Source organism: Gopherus flavomarginatus, chromosome 7 (genome assembly GCF_025201925.1).
Source record: "Gopherus flavomarginatus isolate rGopFla2 chromosome 7, rGopFla2.mat.asm, whole genome shotgun sequence".
NCBI classification, from domain to species: Eukaryota; Metazoa; Chordata; order Testudines; family Testudinidae; genus Gopherus; species Gopherus flavomarginatus.
Window position 1 is genome coordinate 14789180 of NC_066623.1, and position 19728 is coordinate 14808907.

Below are 19728 nucleotides of genomic sequence, written 5' to 3' on the forward strand. Positions count from 1 at the left end.
TATGACCTATAAATATCAGGGACTAAAATCAACTAAACTGCAGAAGGATGCAAAAGTTTCATATGTGACGAGGCCAGCTCATATTTTTTTTCCAACCATTTCTATTAAACAGACTCATTTTTTCCATTACTGCAGTAGTAGAGAGCTCACTAAGCCAGTCTGTGTATGAGGGAGGAATTGCAGTTTACCATTTTCTTAAAATAACTCTTTTGCCCATTAGAATAGTTACTGCAATCCATTTCTTAATGTTAACTGGTAATACCAACTCATCCAGCACCCCTAAAATACACAAGCTTGGAGAAGGAAAGATAGTGACATTAAAGTTTTTGAGAGAGCACTGAACATGGTGTTCCAGACCACATGCATTGTTTGACAGGTATAGGATATATGAAAGGTTGGCATGTGGCTGTTTGAATCTCCAATGTGTGCTGTACATTGCAATCCAGCTTTAAACTAACGTTCTGGAGTTCAGTTTCATAGATTCATAGATTCTAGGGTCAGAAGGGACCAATGTGATCATCTAGTCCGACCCCCTGCACAAAGCAGGCCACAGAACCCTACCGATCCAGTTCTATAACAAACCCCTAACCTATGCCTCAGTTACTGAAGTCTTCAAATTGTAGTTTGAAGACCTCAAGCTGCAGAGAATCCACCAGCAAGTGACCCATGCCCCACGCTGCAGGGGAAGGCGAAAAACCTCCAGGGCCTCTGCCAATCTGCCCTGGAGGAAAATTCCTTCCCGACCCCAAATATGGTGATCAGCTAAACCCTGAGGATGTGGGCAAGACTCACCAGCCAGCACTCAGGAAAGAATTCTCTGCAGTAACTCAGATCTCATCCCATCCAACATCCCATCACCAACCACTGGGCATACTTATCTGGAGATAATCAAAGATCAATTGCAAAATTAGGCTCTCCCATCATACCATCCCTTCCATAAACTTATCAAGCTTAATCTTAAAGCCAGATATGTCTTTTGCCCCCACTACTCCGCTTGGAAGGCTGTTCCAGAACTTCACTCCTCTAATGGTTAGAAACCTTAGTCTAATTTCAAGTCTAAACTTCCTAGTGTCCAGTTTATACCCATTCATTCTTGTATCTACATTGGTACTAAGCTTAAATAATTCCTTTCCCTCCCTAATATTAATCCCTCTAATATATTTATAAAGAGCAAGCATATCCCCCCTCAGCCTTCTTTTGGCTAGACTAAACAAGCCAAGCTCTTTGAGTCTCCTTTCATATGACAGGTTTTCCATTCCTCGGATCATCCTAGTAGCCCGTCTCTGAACCTGTTCCAGTTTGAATTCATCCTTCTTAAACATGGGAGACCAGAACTGCACACAGTATTCCAGGTGGGGTCTCACCAGTGCCTTATATAACGGTACTAACACCTCCTAATCTTTGCTGGAAATACCTCATCTGATGCATCCTAAAACCACATTAGCTTTTTTCACAGCCATATCACATTGGCGGCTCATAGTCATCCTGTGATCTACCAATACCCCAAGGTCCTTCTCCTCCTCAGTTGCTTCCAACCGATGTGTCCCCAATCTATATCTAAAATTCTTATTATTAATCCCTAAGTGCATGACCTTGCACTTTTCACTATTAAATTTCATCCTATTACTATTGCTCCAGTTTACAAGGTCGTCCAGATCTTCCTGTATGATATTCCGGTCCTTCTCCGTGTTTAGCAATACCCCCCAGCTTTCTGTCATCCGCGAACTTTATTAGCACATTCCCGCTTTTTGTGCCAAGGTCAGTAATAAAAAGGTTAAATAAGATTGGTCCCAGAACCGATCCTTGAGGAACTCCACTAGTAACCTCCTTCCAGCCTGACAGTTCACCCTTCAGTACAACCCATTGTAGTCTCCCCTTTAACCAGTTCCTTATCCATCTTTCAATTCTCATATTGATCCCCATCTTTTCCAGTTTGACTAATAATTCTGCATGTGGAACCGTGTCAAATGCCTTACTGAAATCGAGGTAAATTAGGTCTACCGCATTTCCGTTGTCTAAATAGTCTGTCACCTTCTGAAAGAAGGAGATCAGGTTGGTTTGGCATGATCTACTTTTAGTAAAACCATGTTGTACTTTGTCCCAATTACCATTGACCTCAATGTCCTTAACTACTTTCTCCTTCAAAATTTTTTCCAAGACCTTACATACTACAGATGTCAAACTAACAGGCCTATAGTTACTCGGATCACTCTTTCTCCCTTTCTTAAAGATAGGAACTACGTTAGCAATTCTCCAGTCGTATGGTACAACCCCTGAGTTTACTGATTCATTAAAAATTCTCGCTAACGGGCTTGCAATTTCATGCGCCAGTTCCTTTAATATTCTCGGATGAAGATTGTCTGGGCCCTCCGATTTTGTCCCATTAAGCTGTTCAAGTATGGCTTCTACCTCAGATGTGGTAATATCCACCTTCATATCCTCATTCCTGTTTGTCATCCTTCCATTACCCCTAAGCTCCCCATTAGCCTTATTAAAGACTGAGGCAAAGTACTTATTTAGATATTGGGCCATGCTTAGGTTATCCTTAACCGCCTTTCCATCCTCAGTGTGTAGCGGTCCCACTTCTTCTTTCTTTGTTTTCTTCTTATTTATATGGCTATAGAACCTTTTACTATTGGTTTTAATTCCCTTTGCAAGGTTCAACTCTACTTGGCTTTTAGCCTTTCTCACTTTATCCCTACATGTTCTGACCTCACTAAGATAGCTTTCCTTGCTAATCCCACCCTTCTTCTGCTCCTTGTAGGCTTTCTGCTTTTTCTTAATCACCTCTCTGAGATGCTTGCTCATCCAGCTTGGTCTACAACTCCTGCCTATGGTTTTTTTCCCCTTTCTTGGGATGCAGGCTTCCGATAGTTTCTGCAGCTGCGACTTAAAGTAATTCCAGGCCTCTTCCGCATTTAGATCCACAAGTTCTTCAGTCCAATCCACTTCCCTAACTAATTTCCTTAATTCTTTAAAGTTAGCCCTTTTGAAATAAAAAACCCTAGTTCCAGATCTATTTTTGTTTATCCTTCCATCTAGTTTGAACTGAATTAGCTCATGATCACTCGAACCAAGGTTGTCCCCTACAACCATTTCTTCTATGAGGTCCTCACTGCTCACTAAAACCAAATCTAAAATGGCATCCCCTCTTGTCGGTTCTTCAACTACTTGGTGAAGAAATCCATCAGCTATCACATCCAGAAAAATCTGAGCCCTACTATTCTTGCTAGCACTTGTACTCCAGTCTATATCTGGGAAGTTGAAGTCTCCCATGATCACACATTTCCCATTAGTGTTTACTTCCTTAAAAACATTAAAGAGGTCTCTATCCATATCCAAATCAGATCCCGGCGGTCTGTAGCACACCCCAAGCACTATCTCAGGGGAGGCTCTAGTAACTTTCTTTCCCGAATCACAAGGAAGAAGAACCTGAAGTATCTTTCACATTAAGCCAGATATCCTCCTAGGTTTCTGTTGAAATGGTAAGGCTAAATTCTTTTTCTCATTTCAATTTGAGACTGAGATTATGAAGGTACTGCAAAGTATTAAGCCATCTAAAAGTGATTCCTACAAAGTGACTTTTGCTTACATATTCCTTAACATGTTCTTCTAGAGGTGAGAGTTGAAATAGACTAATTGTCCCCTATCCTGACATGAATCCTTGCGCACAGCCACTGAAAGAAGGAACGGTGAGAACTGGCTGTTATCCTGTTGGAGAACACAGTCCCCACCAGCACCCACACAGGCACCGCAATTTTCAAAGAGAGTGGGAATGTCTGGGGTAAGGTCCGAGCCCTGAGCTTCACTCCCACTTTGCTCCAGCCAGGTCAAGTTGGCAATACGCAGCATCCTCTGTACAGACAGCAGAGTTCCCTCTGAGGTGGGCGCATGCTGAAGGTACGAGGAGGAGGTCTGGCTGAGTTAGTCCAGTTACCGCATAGCCCCCTTCTCCCGCCCCTCCCATGCTCCATGTGCAAGGCACAATCTTGCCTTGAGTGAAGGTTAAAGATGGATCAGAGCTGCAAAGTTCAAATCTGGACAAGAATATCTCCAAAAGTTTGCGGATGGTCAGCAACGGGGTTTTGGTAAGTGCCAATCTCTAGCAAAAATTTCAGGATTGTGCCATGTAGTAGGTTTATTAAAGGAGTGATCTTGCAATACTAACAGCATTAGATCTCTTCCATCTCGTGAGGATTTAGGTTAAATCAATGTTGATGTGTCTACAGGCATCATCAATAGATTTTAACTGCCTGAACCAAGAAAGAAATAATTCCCTGGTCCTCATTAATAGCTTAAGGCAGTTTTGAGACAGACATGAAGAACAATTCCTCCTCTGCCCAGTTTTTATTCTATAATGTAAATAATTCTGAGCTTTCCTGGGAGCACTTATTTATAGAGTTTCGCTCAGATAAAAACATGGGCTGCAGAGGTGGATATCCATGGTTGCAGATATTTGTGGATATCAAGCGGATATCCAAAATTTGCAGGGCTCTAGATATAAAATTTGGATCTGCATCTGCAGATATGCACAGATTTGCAAGGCTCTCTTATTTAACCACACTGGATAGCATCAAGAGTGCAGGCAAGTATTGGCCAAACCTCCTTATACTGATAACACCACTGAGCCTCTCTGAGCAGCCACTGCTAAATCTGTCCCATTGTATGATGGTGATAAGGATGATTTATTTGTACTTTGCAGACACTGCCCAGGCCCTGGCACAGAAGACTGTATTTAACAGTAATATACATTCACATTTATATGGGGATTTTGATTCTCAAGATCTTTCCAAAGTTAAACTGGGGATGGGAGTGCGGGGTGTAGGTAAAGATCACTTTACCCCCTATTGGGGTGCAGCCAACATTGGGATAAAAGACAGCAACTGGTTACAGGTGTATAGCCACATAACACAGCTGATAAGGGCATGACCTGGAGAAGAATACATACCTTGCATTTCAGATTGGCTAGGTCATACAACCAGGTACAATCATTCCTTCCCATATGACTTAACCTGTAGCTCACTCTCTTACTAAGGAAGAAATGAAAGTTGATCTGCTATGAGCTAAAGACAGTGTTTTTTAAAAGCCTAATTACACCAAGTTAATTTAAGAATTTGAAAAATCCCGTCCCTTAATAACCTGTGGGCAAAAGTATTTTCTTTTGGCATAAAGAAGCATTAAAAGATATGAAGCCCAGTAATGAAGAGAGAAGTTGGTAGGATTTAGTAGAAAAAACAGCATCCTGAGAGAGTCAGTTCAATATGGAGAGAAAGGCCTCAGACAATAAAACTTCTGCCACTAAGAACAAAATGCCTCTTTCCATGACAGACAGTACACACGACTGATGCTGCACCATGTCAGACATGAGTTTGCTCTTGGGATCAGCTTTGCGTGAACTGAAGAGGGCTTTCTATATAAACAGGCTGTAGTGCCCAATATTAATGTTATTGTGTGTCACAGGGTAGGACATTTCTCCGTAAATCTTATTTTGCTGACTGAAGCATGGGTGTTCTTGGCACTGCTACCTACAGTACAGCCCATTCCTCCCTGGCTTTAGAAAAATGAATCATTTATACTTCTCACCGAGAGAAATCAGGCGCCTGGTGAGTTCCACGGCTCTGTGTAAGTCACTGAGCTGGAAGACAGCATAGCTGAGATAGTCCAGGATCTCCACTTTGGTGATGGTTGCATCTTCCCCTTCATCATGCTGCTTCAATGCCTGCTGCATCCACAGCACCGTATGATAGTAATCTCCTTCATTGTAAGCAGTCTTCCCCATGCCAAAGCAGTCGTCCACTGTTAAAGAAGATCTGTATTTTGTCCCTAAATTTATCAATAAAAGAAACTATAAGTGCTCTTTGCAAATCCTGAGTGAAAATATTTTTGGCTGTGAGATATTTGTAAATACTGATCTCGTTTGAAAAGGTTTTTAAAAGGGGACACTCTGCCAAGATTTCAGATCCTCTACCACTGACCAAAATCCATTTACCTTAAAGAGTTAAAAGCTGTATACTGACATAGCTCCATGCGATTATTTCCTGTGGAAGTCAATGGGATTGTGAGCTCCAGCCTACATTCCATCTATGATACTTACCTGACTCCCAAATAGCATATCTGAGCACTTCATAATCATTCGTATGTTTCTCCTCACCACACCCCTGTAAGGTAGGGAAGTGCTATTATTCCCATTTCACAGATGGGGAACCGCAGCACAGAGAGACTATGGGCTTGTCTACACTTACCGGGGGTTCAACATAGCATCAGCAGTCGATTTAGTGGGTGAAGATCCGCTAAATCAACCGCCGTTCGCTCTCCCATCGACTCCTGTACTCCACCTGAACAAGAAGCGAAAGGGGAGTCGATGGGAGAGTGTCTCCAGGTGACACTGCGTAGTGTGGACCCCACGGTAAGTAGATCTAAGTACGTAGCTGAAGTTGCTTAACTTAGATCGATCCTCCCCATCCCCATCGTAGTGTAGACACGGCCCAAGGGTACGACTACACAGCAAGCAGCAGTGAGGCTCAGAGCTGAGAGACTTGGGCTGGTGCTACAGCACTAAAAACAGCTGTGTAGATGTTTGGGCCTGGGCTGGAGCTTGGGCTCTGAACCCCAGGATGAGGGGTGGGCTTTAGGGCCTGCGCTCCAGCCCCAGCTGCAATGTCTACACGTTTGTTTTTAGTGCCACAGGACAAGCCTACAGACCTGGGCTCTGAGACTGGCTGTCATGGGTTTTTAAACACCCTGCTCATTGTCACACAGCAAGTCCGTAGCACACAAGGGAATTTAACCCAGGTCTCCCAAGTCCCAGCCTAACATCCTGCACACCAAGCCATCCTTCATCTCGTTGTGAGCCCTCTGGGGCAAGGGCTATCTCTGTGTATTTGCTTGTACAGCAACTACAATTTCAATGAGAACCTAACCCGTTTCTGGTCCTTAGCTACTACAATAATAATTATGACAGGATGAGGCTACAATTACCATAATTAGCATTTTCTTTTAGTAAAGCAAAAGCTTGTGCCTGCAAAAATCTATTTCTACTAGTCACTGAAGACATTAGTTAAAAGACATAACACACAAGCCATCTTGCGTGACCTACGTATACGCAAATCTGACACCACGATAAGTGTCGCTCACATTCTCAGCCCCACATATGTGTAGTCGGCACAAGAAGGCATATTTATGCTACTGCTGTAATATACTATGCTCTCAAAATCAGCTGGAAAAAATTACTTGGCTTTGGTGGAGATGCCTGCTCTGGGAATGCATACAGAAACTAGAGACAGTGGCTACACTTGCACTCCTAGGCTTAGTGAAAACAATTTCTTTGCAAAATGTTATGGATATGACTGGATGGCAGCCTGAGGCTTTCATGGAAACAAAAGTCATGACCTTCCACCAGGATTTCTCAATCATCTTCACAGTATGGACCTTATCTTAATTGTGAGAGTGTCATCGCCTCCCACTGCCAAGTAGATAACATCTTTATGGCAGTAGCTGATTACAAGGAAAGGTAATATTAGGAAATTATACAGGATAATTGTAGCTGCTCTTAGTTTGATTTAGCAGCTGGATGTATGAAGAAGCAAGTACTCAGACATTTGGGAAACCTCCTTTTTGAACTGGGTGATGGCCTTAAAGGCCCTCTCCCTTTCTCTCTCAGCAAGCCCTTTAAGTTCCACTGGTCCAGCTTCAGCAGGGCTGACCATAAAAGTCTTTAAAAAAATAGAGCACTCAAACCAAAAGAACCTTGACAGCCAAAGTCCTTCCGCCCGGTGTCTCCTGGGTGGTGGGGTTCCATTCCCATTGCACTGCCTGGAAAGGAGATGCTGGGTCATCCCTTGGCCTCCTGGGGCTCGACAATGCACTGGCAAACAGACTGTCTCTATTTCTTCCCAGTGAGAACAGGGACCCTTTTGTTTCTGCCCAGGGTGTCAGGGTTGGTTTGGTGATTGACTGATTGAGTGGACCTAGGGGGAGCCTACCCTCACCATATACCACAAGGCTCCCGGTCCCGGGCCTATAAAGAAAGAGTAACCTAGTTTTTCCCCAGATACTAACTACCCCTTCTCAGGGCCACTTCCTGTCTCCCAACACCTGCCCTCTTTCATTTCCAGGCCCTTGTTTGCTCCAGAATTCCTGGAATGGGGTACCCCGGTTTTAAAGGGCCAGTATACGCCATTACTCACAAACTTGTCATTTCAATGCATGTGTCTGTGTTCACAGATGTTAAGGCCAGCTACAGATTAAGATCTGCACTGGATTAGACCCAATTTCAACTTGCAACCTGTAGTACACAATGCATGACACTTTCCACTGCTCTTCTAAGCTTGTGTGTATAATCTGAACTTCTGTCTCCAGGGCCCCCAAAAAATTTAAACTGGGGACTTCTGAAATTGTCAGAAGAAGACATACCTTAAAACGCTATGCTAACTATCTGATGTGTTACTATAGAAATTATATTAGATGAAAGGAGGGATTATCACTAGTGCTCAGAATTGGCCAGACTGTGCTCCCACTGCAGTCAACAGCAAAACTCACAGCAGAGCAGAGTTAGGCCAATGCTGAGCACAACTGAAAAAGGTTAGAATTAATAACTAAAGATCTTTTAAAAGTGGAAAAGCAGTAAGAAGCCCTGATTCCTAAAGTTTTCATTTTATTCTCAGAGCCTGACACTCGATGACTGACTGATAATAATAACTATAAAAAGGAGAGATATGAGACTGGTAACCTTTTTCTGGAGGGATTCCTGTAATGTCTGCTGATGAGCTGCTCAATGAAAACTGCATTTAAACCACTTTATTATTTGTTTAGTTTGTTCAGAATGTACTAACTGGTGCAGAATTTTATTCCATTGGAGAGAAATACAACACAAGGTTTCATAACTCTATCCATCCTTTTCTGAATAGGGGACAAGCTAATGAGGAAAATTTTCAAGAACAGTAAATACTTAAGAGCCTAAATCCCACTGACTTTCAAAAAGATTCAGGTTTGCAAGTGCTTCTAAGTGACTTTTGAAAAGGGACTTCTCAGCTGCTTTTGACATTTTTGCCCAGTCTCCTGAAACGCTGCCATCATGAACATGTCAATAAAAATCACTTCTTTAATACAAGCTGAATCTTCAAGCAGAGGTGGCTGCTGTACCATTACCTGGTAGTTTTCCCTTAGACATGGTCTCAGGGTCCAGTCTGTATGTGTCCTGTAGACGCATCAGAGCCTTAGCAGCGCCTGTCTCATCTTCCTCAGTTGGGAAGAACTGGCGTTGAACTGTGAGGTTCGCGATAAAACCTTTCCGTTAAAAGAAGAAAACAGTTAACTCCACAACTCAGATGCATATAATCAATACCAGACTGGCCCAGGATCGGGAACATGTGTTTTGTTTTGCAACACATCCTCAATGAGAATCAAACAGTGGAGATTTAAACAAACAGCTCTCTTGTCAGACTCTTCAGTTATATGCATATCTTGGCTTAAAGGCAAAGCTTATGAGCGCAAATCAGAGGCATTAACAGAAGATGCTCAGTTCTCATGTGATGTGCCATTAACAAAGTAGGGTGATGGATATTATAGCCTCAACCTAATAATTTTCATTATCCCTTAATGCCTTTTCCTAATACCCCTCCCGCTCCCACAATATGCTCCCTCATGTCTCCTTTGGCAACATTCCACCAAGGCAGACGCAGGATCTTAACATTATCGGCTGAACTTTTGCAGGCCTCCAAACTTTGTGAACTTCAAGCATCTGCTAATCCATAGGAGTTCTGTGAGATGCGAAGACCTCAGATGACCGAAGAGAGGCTCCCAGACCTTCCCAGATTCCATTGATGACATTTCAAAGGGGGTGTTTGGGGAGAGACTATGTACTTATCTCACTTTAGTTTGGTACGTGGGCTGAGCTTCAGGCTTGATTATGTATTTTCAAACTGCTTCAACCCATCTCTAACAAAGAGTGAAAATGTCAGAAATTAAAGAAACTTAGGTCAAGTTAAGTGTTCATCTGGGGTCTTCTTAATAGCAAAAAATGAAACAGAGAGGGCTGGACCAACATCACACAAGGTGTAAGAGCAGAGCCACAGTGCATTCATTTTAAAAGGGATACTCTCAACAGTCTCTCTCTTCTTCTTTCAACACAGTAATTAACAGAACAGGTTGCACAAAGGAAGAACTTCAAGTGCATTATGCAAATAAATTTTAGCATTGAGCTATCCAAAATTAAATGAAAGGTTGTAAATAATAATAAGGGAAGAAAATGAAAGTTCTGACGTCCATTTTAAGTATTATGTCAATCACAATAATATTGATTTTACAAAATATTACAGAGAAATCTTCAAGAGCAAAATTAAAGACAGGGGTAAGTGCTCAGTGGAATCAGTGATCTAGTCGTTAGAAAAGTTCACAATTTTATTTCTTCCAGGACAGCTATAAAACTCTTGGCTGAACACACAGACTTCAAAGCATCTAAAATTTTAGCATAAGCAGAATGGAAAGAGAAAACATGCAGTGGGGTTCAAAGAAAAATATTTCCTCCTTTTCTTCTTTCACTTGCAGAAAGTCCAATAAAAATAAACTGACATTAAAAATGTTTAAGTTTAAGGACGCAAGATTAAGACAGGTTCTCTGTGAAGAAAATGCAGTAAGTGGCAGGGTTAGCTATGGAACCTTTTAGAAGGATAAACTCCTGAATAATAGAGGAATATATAGACATTAATTCTACAATGTTTGCCAGCTGTTTATGTCGGAGCAGATCAGAAGCCCCTGGAGATCCAGTCTGGGCAGCAGAGTTTGATTCTTAAGTCTTTCTATCTTCTGATCCAAAGGCCAAGACAGGCCAAAGACTAGAGGCACTATTGCTGGGGAGGGAAAAAAGAATAAAAACAGATTGGGAAGACTGAGTGTGATAAGACCTTTCTTATAAAGCCAAAGTCTCAAGACAAAAAACACTTTAAATAAAAATTGTCCTAATAGTTGGACCTTTCAGTATATCATATTCTTCTTCCTTCTGTTTGATGTTTCTAAAACAGCATGAAGGGCTTCTGCCATAATCAAACTAATGGCACTGCTTCTGCGACAGATCAGGGTATTGACCAAAGGAAAATGTTTAATGGTCGCTGGGGAGTGGTGAATGGTAGGCAGTAAACAAGTTATTTATTAGTTTATAAGCTTCACACAACTCAGGCAACAGTATTCACAACAATTAAGTTTGCAGATTTCCAGTATATGAGCAGGGGAAGGAGAAAGCAGACTTGCAGCAAGTTACAGAAACTATTTTCTTCCCTTTAACACCTTACCACTTGTTGAGTCCTGAAGAACTAGATTCTCTAATTCCAGCCAATCAGTGTTTAAACGCTTCACCAATTTATATGCATTTACTGGGTGTGCAAGATAACCTTCTGGGTCGGAAGCTGATTTCATAGTCAGTGCATCCATTTTTTCAGCCCAGCTGGAAAAAGAATAGCATGTCTCAATCTGAGATCATTTTATGAATGCATGTCTTCCCTACTATCATCATATCTAAAACGGAATTGCTCCTTTTGCTATATATAGCCAGCTTTCTTTGCTATATATAGCCAGCCACTTACTTTTAACTCCGTAAGGGTGAATCATGGCACAATTGATTTTTTTAAAATATAAAATAAAATATAAATATTTCCTACCTTTAAGGCTACTGGGCACAAATCTTATTTGCATTACTGTCTCAGCCAACAATGTATATCATGTTGAATTTTGAAAAAGATACATAGTGCAAGATGAACTACACTGTAATTCTTAAAAGGTCACTCTCATTTACATTGCACGAACACTACAAAATCTGTTTGCTTTTCCAAAAGCTGTTCAGGCTCTTATGGGAGTCATCCATGCACACCGATGGGAAGACAGACCCTTAATTCTTCAAGTTATTAGGATTCTTTTCTTCTAACAATAGGTTAATGAACATAGTTTCATCATATGCTCATGCAGAAGTAAGTTGCCAAATTCAAAAATGATAGTGATGAGTCCTAATATTCTTTTGAGTGTCATAGATGAACTCTTTTTTTAGTCCAATATATGGTACTTTACTAATGATACAGTCGTGCCCTCATCCCTCTCTTTATCTGATCTCTTAGCTGAACTATGGCGCATGCACCAGAGCTTCAAATTTCTCTCTCCAATATGCAGTGGCACCTAAGCACGCTACTGAGGCAAAACTAACAAGTGAACAATAAAAGAGCTTTGCTCTAAGCAAGATCCTTGAGCATAGTTCATAAGCTTTCACTTGCAAGCTTGCAGTTTCATAATCAGTGGGTCACCAATGTAATAATGGTTCCAACTAAAGTAGAGATAATTTAGTACAAATTTATGCAATTATCCCCAAGTTGCTCATGTATTTTCCGTGTATTATAATGTTCCAGCTCAAAATGGAATTCAAAACTACGAATTCTTCAGAGATACTTTAAAGAGATCCTGTCAGATTAAAACCCACGTACCCATCAAAGCAGATTACTTTACCCAGGTTCCTAGTAACATTCTTTAGATTTTTCATATTCTTTCAATTTTAGTAATTTAATTTTCACTATTTACATTGTTCGGGGTTTTTTGGTGTACAAAAGGAGGGCCAAATTTTGATACTCTTAATCATGTTGAGTAGACTCTTACTTCATAAACAGTCCCAGTGAAACCAGTAAGACCAATTGAACAGTAAAGTAACACTTTAAGTGAGTAAAGGTGGCAGAATCTGGCCTGTATTTTATCACAATATGGCAGTTTCATTTTTGCCTATAATTAGTATCTAACGAGCTCTGGTTTCTTGTTCTCGTATATTAGTAGAATGCTGCAACATTTAGGCTGCGAACACTGTGGGGGATTTTTTTAATTAATTATTTCTATTGAAATTAAATTTCAGCTGAAATTTTAAAACATACACAAAAGACATTTCTGCTGCATTCATGCAAAAGTTTGTTGTAACAAAAACCTACATTTGAAATCTAAACTGACCTGACCATCTCCGTTTAAAGGAAAATATATTGACTGGATTTCAAAACATGTAAGGGATGTAGATTACTTTTCCCCTAATGGCCGAATTTTCAAGAGAGCTCAATAGCTACTGAAGCACTTAAATGAAGTGGCAAGATATTCATAAATTCTCAGTGCCCAGAAGTTCCCATTGAGAATAAGCTCTGAGCACTTTAGAAAATCTGGCCCCAATTATAGGTGAATAGCACTTCTAAAATCTATCCCTGAAAAAAATGGATTTAAATCTTTTACAGAACTATCTGAGTGTTGTTTCTCTATCTGTGATGCTGTAATCCCTATTCACAAAACACATGCCAACACTCAATGCTCTGGGTGAACTTAACTTTTTTCTTTTTTAAATAGATGAATAGTAACAAATTCATACAATCTGCTTTCAGGGACATCTCAGCTGTTATGTACAAGGAGACAAGTGGCTTCTGGGGCAGCCAGGGCCCAGAATATATAAGAATTTATCGATCCGAAGCCACCTTGAGCTGCACTGGAAGTAAATATAAGGTCAGTGCAGCATGGAACACATGGGGTGCAAAGTGCTCATTGTGGGTCTGCTAAACAAGCAGCCTGCCATGTTCTGCCTTAAGGTTACTGCTTCTGAGTGGTCTATGAGGGTAGCTCATCCATAACATGTTGACACAGTCCAGCTGAGAGGGGCATAGATAACTAGGGCAAAGTCTTCTTGCAAGAGGAAATGTTCCGACATCTCAACTCATGGAAAATGCACTCTTGGCCATTGCCAGTATTTGAGAGGACAACAGAGGTCCCTCTCACCCTTGCTTTTGCTGGAACAAGCCTCAGCCTGCTTGCACTTATTTATCCCTCTGCCTTGGTCAGGCACTGGGGAAAGCAGTGGCACTATTATCCAGGCCAACAAAAGAGAGACGGAAAAAAGATGATATTGTAAATTCAACATATAAAATATGGAGAAGTGCAGATTTGTTATGCAATCCTTCCCCTTACCTTTTAATCTTAGAGAGTTTAGATTCTTCTGCTTGAATATATTCCTTTAAAGACTGCACCAGATCTTTCTCTGCATAAATCAGGTCTGTCATCTGACCTACAATGGAAGGAGACATTTTACTACACAAGTAAAACAAGGGACTACCCTTTCCCACAGGCAGAGGGGAAACATCCCAGATACTCTACAGCTAGTAAAACTGCTTGAAGAATCAACATATTCAGGCTCAAGCAATTTACTGCTTTGAAGCTAAAATGAGAAAAGCCTAGAGACTGAGACACTGAATTCCTGTTAAAACCAGGTGTTCAAATCCTCTAAGTGGCTTTGAAAACGTCAGCCTTAATGTCTTCTGGAGGAACTTTGCTGTGACCCCTTCATTGCCTTTGAATGATTTTAATATTAGTTACTTGCACCTGTGTGCAGACAAAAGAGATTTGACATAATCAGAGCTACAATCAACATAGTTAGAGGTCAAAATAATTGCCACGGCATCTGCTCTGCATGTGGACACAGATTAGGTCATAGCGCTAGTTTATTAGTCAGTGCCACATGCACTAGTTAGAATTGCAGTTCCTTGGTCTGGGGCTTGCAAATGGTAACTGTGGAAACAACAAATATAAAAGACTTACAGTCTGACGCTCGCAGTCTAACCGATGTGCAGACAGTCTCCTAATGGAGATTGCTAGTATACAAATCTTACTTCAGTTTGTTTTACACATGAGAAGCCCTTGATTTTTTGTCAACCACAGCTGAACACGCACACAGATGATTTGATTAGACTGACAAACATAGCTGCAGATTTCTTTTCTGCATTACCAAGTAATTATGGCTGAATTATAATTAAGTAGCAATCCTAGGTAAAATCCAGAAATGAGTTCTGTTCAGCCTGGGTCAAGACTGGCAAATGGAGAAATGTAAGACAAGAAGGTCATTCACAACAACGGCATATCAAAAGTTATCTTTAACTGCCAAGAAAAAGAAAGACTACCAAACAATAAGTTTCTACCTATTTTCCTCACAGACATTTAAACGCAGCTTAGAACAATCTGTTTTGTATGAGACTCAATAGGTTTTCTTCTGACTGAGGAATTTTACAAAATAAAGCAGAAGTCTACTCAAGGCATGATGCCTGTCCAGTGTAACTCCAGTGATTTAAAGTGGCCATAAATCTTTTTGAAGCCATTAAAATCACAATTGAATATTGAGCACTATTCACAATATAGCATTATAGATACAGAAGCATAAGTCCCACTGAAAGTTAATAGGACCTTGTCCTTCTCAATCTCTGAGGTGCTTTTGAACAATCTACCTGCATAAGCAACAGTGTTCTGAGGTCTGTATACTGAGACAGTGCTATTAAACAGAAGAAACTAAAGCAGCTTGGGCTGGAATCACTAGTCTGATTGTTTTCAAAGTTTCCAGCTATTCTATGTGACAGTTCTGATTAATTTACTGTACAATTTATAGGAGGACTTGAAAAGACTTGTTTTAAAGTGGGAGGTGGGGGGCAAAAATCACGATTTTATTTTTGCCCTCTTTTTGCACCCAGCATGTGCAGTAACTGACATCTGTTGCAAAACAGCTTAAATTAATTCTCATTGCAGAACACTGTTTGTTTGTTTTTTAAATCAGGTCACACTGAAGAGAGGGAAGCAGAAACAATTCAGCCATAGTATACGAACTCCACTTTAATCATACAGGTAAAATACATTCTGTAACTTTTCATCTGTGTGCAGTTCAAAGCAGGTAATACAGATTTACTAGAAGCAATTATCAATCCTGCCTGTGGTTCATATTCATCTGTCCATAAATGGACTTTTCAAAAACAAGCTATTTAAGTTGGGCAATGTGAAGGCCCAGTCACTGTATCCGAGGTGAAAGAGAAACAGTCATAATGATATTGGCAAGAAATGCTAGTGAATTTACCATGAAGCTTTGTTACATGTTGTTAAATTTCATGTGAAGTAGTGTGAAAAGGATACAAGTCATCACTCTTGGTGTATTCAAAACTACCATATTAGGCTCCCAAATTCTAAGAAGTTCTTACATGTAAAAATATTTTTTTGTAACTAAAAAGGTTTCCTAGCTACTCAGTGATTTAGCATTAAACCTTCAGGTAAGGTTTAAGCGCCATGCTCAAGCCAGAACAGGTACGCAATGCCAATTAACAGCAAAGAATGAGTCATCTTTTCCCTTTGTATGTTTTATTCAAAACTGAGGCCTTGTCTGTATGAGAGAAATCTGCACCAGTTTGCTCATTACTGGTGAGGCTTAAAGGGAGTAAGTGGCCCCGGCACAAATCCTGCTCTACACTATTGCATTAGGCTTGCAATGGTGTAACATTCTCTAACGTAAACCCTGTCTGATGGGATTACAGTGTGAGGCTTACCAAAAGAGAACCTTCTTTGTGTACACTAGAGAATTTTATACACTTCGCTCCAACATCAGGTTATTTTGTACTGACTCTTTCCTTACCAATAGAAGTGAAAAATTCAGCTTGCGTGTGCCATGTGCAGCTAATGCAGGTCAAGAGCAGTGATAGTATCCAGGACTTCATCTTCAACATGGTTGGGATCTGCAGAATATTAGGAGAGGGAAAAAAAACTCGATACCCTGTGTACAAATAATTCTCAGATACCCTAATGAGGATGAGTCAAAAAATCCCTAATTATAATAGAAAAAGGATCTAGGTGAGTGGTGGGCAACCTGCAGCCTGCCAGGGTAACCCGCTGGTGGGCCATGAGACCATATTTACATTGACCATCCGCAGGCACAGCCGCCCGCAGCGCCCAATGGCCGCGGTTCACCATTCCCAGCCAATGGGAGCTGCGGGAAGTGGCGGCCAGCACATCTCTTGGGGAGGGACTGGCCTGCTAAACCCAGGGTTGTGAGTTCAATACTTGAGGGGGCCACTTAGGGATCTGGGGCAAAATTAGTACTTGGTCCTGCTAGTGAAGGCAGGGGGCTGGACTCGATGACCTTTCAGGGTCCCTTCCAGCTCTATGAGATAGGTATTTCTCCATATATTATATTATATATACTTCCCACAGCTCCCATTTCTCAAAAATCCCTTCCTCAAATGTAAAGGCTCTGTTATTCAAAAATACAGCCAACAGGTTGATAGCTGGCATCCCTCTCGTGATCACAGCTGGAAACTCGACAGTAGCACCATTGTGTACTGCCCATGCAAGGCCTGGTTTGCTCTATATAGTGACAGAGATAAGGCAGGACACAGAAGAGATGTACCTGTCTCTGAAAGGAAATGAGATCAAGTGTCACACAGATTCCAGACCTGGAGGAAGTTTTTATTTTTTTAAACAAGAACAGGATTAAAAGGGTGAGGGGTTAGCAATTGGAGAGGTGCATTTCAAGGAGAATGGTATCCTGGGAAGAAGTGACGCTCTCACCCCTATTCCAATGTGCTGGGACTCAAGATCGCAAAAGCATCATTTAAAAAAAATTTTAAAAAGTACTAGTCAAGTATTTAAAATCAGAATGTTTTGTTTTTATGCACCTGAAGCTAATTTTAGTTCTGATGAAAGCAAAAGCAAATTATTTAGACTTCAGTGATGCAGTGTAACGCCTCTGCATGAGATTAAGGATCTGATATTTCTCCCACTAAAGTAAATGGCAAAACTCCCTTTGATTTCAGTGTATGATTTTGAGCATTGGTTTTGCCTTTGATTCACTTGTGAATTTCTTAACCTCTGCATGTCTGTTTTTCCCGCCCACGTAAAGCATGCACCTCGCAGGCTTGTGGAGAGAATTAGCTCTGCCCCTCCTCACCTACCCCTCTACTACCAGCCTCTCTTTCTGCTCCAGCCACATGGCCGCTTTCCAGCCTCTCCCCACCCAACAATCAGGAGCTCCCATGCAGAGTTGGGCTGAGGACTAGTAGGGGGGAAGGCTGGCTGCATAGGGCGTGCCACCGCTTAACGCTGGAAAACAGGGCACAACTTGCCGAAGGCAAAAGCCCAACCTACCCTCACGGTCTTCCATGGAGTGCATGACAGAGGATATGGGAGGGGACCAGGATGCAACCAAAGCAGGCTGAATGGCCAATGGCAGCGGGCAAGTGAGTTAGGAGGACCGAGTACCCTGCAGGAGGGCACGCTAGGAACTGCGATTAAATTGGTGTTGAATCCCGGCCACTGAACACAGTGGAAGTCTGTACTCTATGTGCAATCTGGAGGTCTTTCTGGGAACTGACTGCTGCTCACCACAAATGCCTATCACAGCCAGCACGCTCATTGCAAAGACTCAACAAACCTCAAAATTACCTTAAAAAAGGGGGTTACTTTAGACTCATCATAAGCTATGGACTATCCTGTCTGCAATTGTTCCTTTTTGTGCCCCATCTGATATGAAACAGTTTGCAAATACAACCTGCTCTGAAAATACAATACCCCTTCAACGATATAGAAAAACAATGACTACGACAAAGAGTCACTTAAGATTGCACACTTACTGCAAAAACCCAGGACAAAGTGCCACTGCACTGCTCTAACACTAAGAAACGAGCAAACAGCAAAGTAAGATGATTCAATGCCAAATGCTTTAGCTAATACCACAGTAAGGGATGAAGCTGCCCTGCAGAGAACCATTTAAATGCCAGTTCCGTTTTCTGCTGTTTATATTATATTCATAAACTATTGTTCAGTTTTTAAAACAAACCTCCCCGCATCCCATTTGCAAATCCATTGGAAGAATCTGAAATATTTACTGCAATATGTATATCGAGTGTATACATGTGCAAGTGTGAGAACATCGTCTCAATTGCATCATGCTGAATATTTTTTCAGTGCCATGTGTTTTACAGCTGTTATGTTTCAGACACATGTTTTACTGCAAAGCTAGTACACAGGTAATCGGAGCACTAAGCAAAGCTGAATGAGTAGTGCCATGAAAAGGTCTGCCAATACTAAAAGCCACTATAAGTGATATAGCAGAACAGAACAGTGAGTCAAGAGCACTCAGAAGATACATACACTGGGATATATTAAACCCTGGCTGTCCAGCTGCATAGCTTGTTCTTGTTTCCCAGAGTGTTTTTCTGGATTCATCACACACAGTTTGGCCAAGTGACTATGAACGAATTTTCCACTTAAAACAGTATAACCCTCCATTCCCTACTCCCAACATTCTCTTGTAGTTCAGGACATCTGCCAAGAATAATAAAATTTACCAAACCTAGCAGCTTTGCCATCACACACAGAGAAAGAATCAGTAAACAGGAACGGTCAAACACAGAAATCAATTCTTGCTTGAACAAGAGAAAGATACCTGTCTGTAGGGGTTTAAATATTGTTTACACGCGTTCTTGGCACAGCTGCTACATCTCAAACACCAGAGCCAACACCTCCTCACTGCAGCCTGAAAACAATCCTTGCAAATATGTTTTTGGAGAGAAGACTGTACACCCACACACATTACAACTCGAACATCTTAGGGATTCAGAAACCTTGTAACCGAGACCAAGACACTGGGCTATAAAACTAACCTGTTTGTTCAAGCCGAAAAGAGAAACACAAAACCCTGGTTTTCAAGAAATGCTTAGAATTCAGCAATAAGGAAAAAGTTATTTAGGGCAACTATTTCCCATATGTACACCCTTTCTCTTAGGCTGGCTTTGTATCAAAATGATCTTTGAAAGCAGAAAATGTCACATTCGTTGAAGCAATATTTAGGATTTCCTTTTATTTGCTTAAACTGTCTAACCTTCACCTGTAACAGACTTGGGAAAGACTTCAAAAGCATGTTCTTATTGG

At 41.2% G+C, this 19728-nt stretch overlaps 2 protein-coding genes across 6 annotated transcripts in view; one reads left to right on the top strand and one right to left on the bottom strand.

Annotated features, from left to right (window-relative positions):
- The window catches only part of LOC127055619 (uncharacterized), a 240577-nt gene that overhangs the window by 158551 nt on the left and 62298 nt on the right, over nucleotides 1–19728 (top strand). The window lies entirely within an intron of this gene.
- The window catches only part of P4HA2 (prolyl 4-hydroxylase subunit alpha 2), a 52905-nt gene that overhangs the window by 23585 nt on the left and 9592 nt on the right, over nucleotides 1–19728 (bottom strand). For 3 of the 4 annotated variants that reach the window (XM_050962695.1, XM_050962696.1, XM_050962698.1), the window contains exons 3-7: nucleotides 16436–16535; nucleotides 13963–14059; nucleotides 11286–11437; nucleotides 9148–9285; nucleotides 5584–5823 (exon numbers count right to left, since the gene is read on the bottom strand). In XM_050962695.1, the coding sequence (XP_050818652.1) occupies nucleotides 5584–5823; nucleotides 9148–9285; nucleotides 11286–11437; nucleotides 13963–14059; nucleotides 16436–16535 (727 nt within the window). The remainder of the gene's footprint in view (nucleotides 1–5583; nucleotides 5824–9147; nucleotides 9286–11285; nucleotides 11438–13962; nucleotides 14060–16435; nucleotides 16536–19728) is intronic. The other variant, XM_050962697.1, reaches the window with a different exon arrangement.